This window comes from Primulina tabacum, chromosome 13 (assembly GCF_025594145.1).
Source record: "Primulina tabacum isolate GXHZ01 chromosome 13, ASM2559414v2, whole genome shotgun sequence".
Lineage (NCBI taxonomy): Eukaryota > Viridiplantae > Streptophyta > Magnoliopsida > Lamiales > Gesneriaceae > Primulina > Primulina tabacum.
Genome location: NC_134562.1, coordinates 20,707,950 through 20,714,364, shown reverse-complemented (window position 1 = coordinate 20,714,364; position 6,415 = coordinate 20,707,950). Strand labels below are relative to the sequence as shown.

The 6,415-nt window shown below is 36.4% G+C and overlaps 1 protein-coding gene across 1 annotated transcript; it reads left to right on the top strand.

Annotated features, from left to right (window-relative positions):
• The first annotated feature begins 3,703 nt into the window (after positions 1-3,703).
• On the top strand, positions 3,704-6,415 carry LOC142521902 (uncharacterized). The gene is made up of 5 exons (XM_075625075.1): positions 3,704-4,292; positions 4,436-4,889; positions 5,010-5,234; positions 5,387-6,070; positions 6,127-6,415. The coding sequence occupies exons 1-5, from the start codon at positions 3,704-3,706 to the stop codon at positions 6,413-6,415; spliced, it is 2,241 nt and encodes a 746-aa protein (XP_075481190.1).

The following is a 6,415-nucleotide window of genomic DNA, read 5'->3' as shown; positions in this document are numbered from 1 at the left end:
GGTTCGATCACTCTACCAAGCAAGGACAAATATTACACCCAACATAAAGCAAATTTTGGAAAAAACTGTTAACCCAAATGGAAAAGATTGGTCTCTGTGACTTAATGATGCACTTTGGGCATATCGAACAACTTTTAAAACATCATTGAATATGTCTCCCTATAGGTTGGTTTATGGAAAACATTGTCATTTGCATGTGGAATTGGAACATAAAGCTTATTGGGCGATCAAAACTTTTAATTCAATCATGGATGATTGCAACAAATTGCGAAAATTGCAACTTAATCAACTTGATGAACTCAGAAATGACGCGTATGAGAATTCAAGGATTAATAAAGCAAAAATCAAATCATTTCATGATAAAACAATTCTTAGAATATCTTTTGAGATTGGTAAAAAAGTTTTGCTTTATAATTCTCGAGTTCACATATTCCCAGGAAAATTACGATCAAGATGGACATGTCCATATGTTGTAAAGCATGTGTATCCTTATGGAGATGTGGACATTGAAATTCCTAAAAATGGTGATATTTTTAAAGTAAATGGACAAAGGCTTAAACCATTTTTAGAAAATGAAATCTTTCAAGAGGAAATTATTTTCCTTTCCGATCCTTGATTTTTTTGTGTTGTATTTTTTATTTTTTTATTTTAGGTTTCCTTAATCTTTTTATTTTCCCGGTTAAATGGCGGATAACGGTACTCCGTGACTCTCATAGTCGGTTAAATTAGTTTCCCACAATTGCTGATACAAAAATAAAAAAAATCATTTTTTTCTTTTCAAAATGGATTAAATTCACTCAAAAATTTGTAAATATTTTCCTTCTGTTTCTAAAAATGTTGTAAAAAAAATTTATGCAGGTAGGTGTGAAAGATTGATTTTGCTAATGCAAAAAGGAATTTCAGAAGATATTTGTCTTGTATTAGAAGCTAAGGTCCGATTAGGAGGAGAAGTTCCACAATCATTGCTTATTCGGTATTTGCCTGGATTAGGAAAAAACACTTATGCGAAAAAACGAAGGGCCAAAGGTTAGGGGTTTGTCATAAGTGTGAAAGACGGACTTGTGACAAAAGATGCAGATCTTTGGGATGTGTTTCCAATAATAGAGAAGATAAAACTTGTTTCATTAAGAATGAGTTGAGTAAGGAGTCTTTAGATAACATCTTATTGACTCTTGAAATGCATTCTAGTGGACACGTACATATTGATCTTCTACGTTTTTGAAAACAATTCCAAGATGAACGTCATCTTAATAGTTTTGGGAATCCGACTAAAAAATACCTTAGTTTGCCAATTTATAAGAAATTTGGATGGGAAGCATATCCTCGACTCATAGAAGACGTTGAATCCGTTTCTGGACGTAAAACTAGAGGAAAATTGTGAGCCACAATCACACACTGTTTATATGCATGTGTGTAATTATTTTTTTTAATGTTTATTCTGCTTACAGTTGTGACCCATAATTTTGTCATGATAACATATTACCCCTATAAAATCTATCATCTTTCTCTCTATTTTTGCAGACCAAAAAGAAAGTAAAAACATGGCTGGATCATCTACACAAACATTGAAAAATATTTGTGTATTTTGTGGGTCGAGTCCTGGAAAAAATGAAGTGCTTGTAGAAGCAGCGAATAATCTTGGAAAGATATTGGCTGAAAGAAAAATTCACTTGGTATATGGGGGAGGTAATATTAGGTTAATGAGATCTGTTTCGACATCTACTCATCCTGGAGGTAGTCCGGTTTTGGGTATTATTCCTATAGCCTTAGCTGAAGGAAATATTACAGGTGTCACGATTGGGGAGGAATTGAAAGTTTCTTCTATGTATGAAAGAATCACCAAAATGATTGAAAATTCTTATGCTTTTATCGCACTACCAGGTGGTTTTGGTACGTTAGAAGAAATTTTTCACACTGTTTCTTGGGCACAACTTAATATCCATAATAAACCTGTGAGCTTGTTGAATATTAATAATTATTATGACAGTTTATTGACATTTCTTGATAAAACTGTCGAACACAATTTTATTTAAGAAAATTCACGACGGATGCTTAAATCTGCTTCGACTGTCAACCAATTAATTGGTAATTTTGAAGCTTTTGTTCATAAGCTCGATCCATTGTTAACAAAGATCAATTGATCGCAATCAAGCAGTAAGAAAAGAAAGTTGGATCATTGATTCAAAAGTCGTTGTTAAGAAATGAAACTAGCGTTTCAAGAATTTTGGTGTATGACAAATCAAAATCAACCGCGGCTGAAATCCTACTAAGCTCAATCGGCAAAACCCTACAGGTTTCTCAAACCGCTGATTTTCAACCGCTGATTCTTCAGATTATGGCAATAGTGAACCGGTCCATCTAAGAGAATCACTTATTGCTAAAAGACATTCTCTGACCGGTTGAGTGCATTCAAAACTCCTTAAAGTCAACGATTACACATCAATTCCAAGAATGATATGCATTTAACTCTCTATCCCAGAAAGGAAGCTCAGAGATAGACTTCGCAGTCTGATGCGAAAAGAACAGTTGCCTTAAGAGGAAATCCTCAAGAAAAGAGCTTCAAATGTATGATGAGCAAAATGAAGATTAAATGCGAACATTTATTGCTCATAAAGATGAAAGCGACTCATCTGATTCTGAAGCTCAGGTTTACGTTAACTGTCCTTTCCGACCGTTAAGTGATTCGGCTATATCAACAGAGAAGGATGCAAGCCAAAAAAAAAAAAAGCATATACAAAGATCATTGTGCTTGCCTTCAAAGAAAATCTCAGAGCGCAATCACAGTCAATACTCATCTTCGCTCTATCTGCACGCAGTTCAACAGAAACATACTTGATCATCCAAGGATCTTTTCGTGCTACTCAAACAAACTACTGTTTCATATCAGTAACCTGGTGGTTATTTGATTAAAGTTTGTGGTGTCTGGAGAACTAAGGGTTCTTAATATCCAGAAGTGTAAAGTGATCACTAAGAGTTCCAATACAGGCAGTGTGATAAGTCCTGGATGGATCGGACTGTTACAAACATTTTGTAAAGTCAAAGTTTTTTTAGTGGAATCCTTCCTAACAAAGGAAGAAAGGGTGACGTAGGAGTATTCAATCTCCGAACATCCATAAAATCCGCTGTCATCTATTTCTTGCATGCTTAAATATCTCTCAGTCACTTATTGTTGTTAAGGGTGTCACTAATTTTATTGATCATTGAAAACTCTGAACTGTTTTCCGCACAACCAGTAGTTCAAGTTTTCAACCGTTTGAGAAAATATTTTTCAACCGCCTAAAAACGGTTGATAGCGAAAATTCAAAAACAGTAAAATTTGAAAGAGTTCATTCACCCCTCCCCCCCTCTCTAGACTCTTTCCCGATCCTAACAAGTGGTATCAGAGCGGGGTTTTTCTCTAAACGTTGATATCATTCAAATAATCATGGCATCCTGCAACAAAATTCCTATGTTTTCCAATGAAGACTATGATGATTGGAAAATTCGCATGCAGGCACATCTAGCAGCACAGGATGACGATATGTGGTTTGTAATCACTGATGGACCAATGAAGATCATGAAAGTAAACACAGCTGTTGGTACAACCGAAGGCGCTCCTCAAATGATAGAGAAACATAGATCTGAATGGACAACTGAGGATAAAAAGAAAGCAAACCTGGACAACGTTGCAAAAGATATTCTATATAAGACTCTGGATAAGAACATGTTCGCCAAAATCAAGACCTGTACCACTGCAAAGGAGATATGGGAAAAACTTACTCAACTGTGCGAAGGAAATGATCAGACCAAAGAAAACAAACTGACAGTGGCTATCCAAAAATTCGATAATGCAAAGATGAAGCCAGGAGAAACTCTTGCAGAATTTGATGAGCAGTTTAGCAGCATTATCATCGAGTTCATCTCACTTGGAAAAGAGTACTCCAACAGAGAAATCGCTTTGAAGGTCATGCGAGCTCTTCCCAGAGAATGGGATGTGAAGACCATAGCAATGCGCAAATCCAAAGATCTGAACAAACTGGAACTCCATGATCTGTTTGCTGATCTTAAAGCATATGAATTTGAGCTTGGAATACGAACTGAAGAAGAGCCATCTGCAACTCAACAAACAAGGGCTTTGGCAGCTGCTACAGTGACTCTTCCGATCGATGAGTCCACAAGTAAGAAATCGGCTGAGCAGCTAAGCAATGAAGCCATGTCTCTTTTTGTTAAGAAGTTCAGCAAATTCATGCGCAAAAATCAATCTCAAATGAATAAACCTTATTTTAAAAAGGACCATACTGAGGATGGTCAAGGTTGTTTTAACTATGGAAAGAAGGGACACTTTATTGCAGAATGCAACAAGCCAAAGAAGGATGAAAAGAAACAGGAGAATGAAGACGATTCAAAGACAACAAGAAATTCGTCAAGAAAAAGAATCAGCGTGTTCTGATTGCAGAAGAAGACAAAGGCAAATGGGCTGAAACCGAGTCAAAAAAATCCCTTTCTGAGGCATCTTCAAGTGAAAACGAAGACGAGACAATCGAGTGTCTCATGGTCAAGGAAGATCAAGAATCCACAGATGAAATGGTATTTGACTTTAACTCTGAAGAATTTACACGGAAAGATCTTGTTACAGCACTGCACGACAAGGTAAATGAGTTCAAAGGACTGTCTATGAAATTCAATGAAGCTGTAGCAGAAAAAATAGACTTAAAAAACAAGTCAACTCTCTCTAACTGTTCGCAGCACAAAGAGGTTGAAAGTTTGAAAGTTAAGTTAAGTCTGCTAGCGGCTGAGAATGATGCTTTACGAAGATTGTTCCATGCTACACTAACAGAAAACAAACGGTTAATGAATATCGTCAATACTTGGAAAAAGTCCTCTGCTTCTCTTAATAGGATGCATGAGATGTAGAAACCAACCAGAGACAGAACTGGGCTGGGTTACAACATCAATGATTGCAGTACCTCAGAAGCTTCAACTCAACCGTTACTAGAGAAAGACAGTTTAAGATCAATTAAATTTGTCAGATCTAGCTCGGTATATGAACATTGTAAGCCTGAATATCGAGGCATTCAAAATATGAATATTGAGAATAATGGGAGGCGACGTGGTTTGGGCTATGTTCAGAGTGATAAATCCAAACGATATTGGCGTAAACTAATGCCAAACTCAACCGGTTACGATGGCTCAACTGGATATCACTCAAGAACCAGACCTAACAATTACTTCAATTGCCGACCAGTTCAAAAGAGGTATAGATTGAATGACAGTAACCAAAGGCTCAAACAACATATATTGCATTCAACACCTGATTATTTATCCAATCATGGTTACCCCAGAACACATCAAAAAAAATCCGCAAGGATAATTCAAGTGTGGATTCCTAAGGGTCTAATTAATTCAGGACCCAAATAGAAAGGGTACCAATTTCTTATCTCAAATTTCAGGGACTAAAGAAGAAAAACTTGGAAAAATCAACATGGTTTTTAGACAGCGGATGCTCAAGACATATGACAGGAAACAAAAATCTCTTGTCAGAAGTTGTGAATTTCAAGGGGCCAACAATCACTTTCGGTGACAACGCTAAAGGTAAAGCCATAGGTAAGGGTAAGATTATTCATGGCAAAATCATCATTAAAGATGTTCTCTTGGTAGAAAATTTATGTTATAACCTGATCAGTATAAGTCAACTGTGTGACAATGGATATACGGTTGAATTTCATAGAGACAAATGCATGGTTAAAACTAATGCAGGGACAATTATGCTGACTGGCTATCGAAGTCAAAATACCTATAGACTAGAATGGAATGATGAATATTTAAATGCATCTACTTGCTTCATTGCTCTAAATGGAAATAAAAATTGGCTATGGAATAAAAGGCTCAATCATCTAAATTTCAAATCAATTGCTATTATTAGTAAGCTTAAGCTGGTATCTGGACTGCCTAATGTTGACTTTGCCAAAGATAAAGTATGCAATGCTTGTCAGCTAGGAAAACAAGTTCGATCAACTTTCAAAAGCAAGGGAAGAAACTCTTCAGCAAGATGTTTGGAACTCCTTCATATGGACCTGTTTGGACCTATTCGGTGATGAGCTTAGGGGGAAAGAAATACACTCTTGTAATTATTGATGACTTCTCCAGATTCACATGGGTATTATTCCTAAGCTCCAAAGATCAAACTGCCGATCAACTAATTAGGCTGCTCAAGAGGCTTCAAAATGAGAAAAGGGAAGAAATTGACAGAATCAGGAGTGACAGAGGAACTGAATTTCTAAACAAATACCTGTCATCCTACCTTGAAGATCATGGCATTAAACACGAGTTATCAGCTGCAAGTTCGCCACAACAAAATGGAGTAGCAGAAAGAAGAAACCGCACACTAAAGGAAGCAACTAGAACCATGATGGCTGAATCTGGTATCTCACAATGA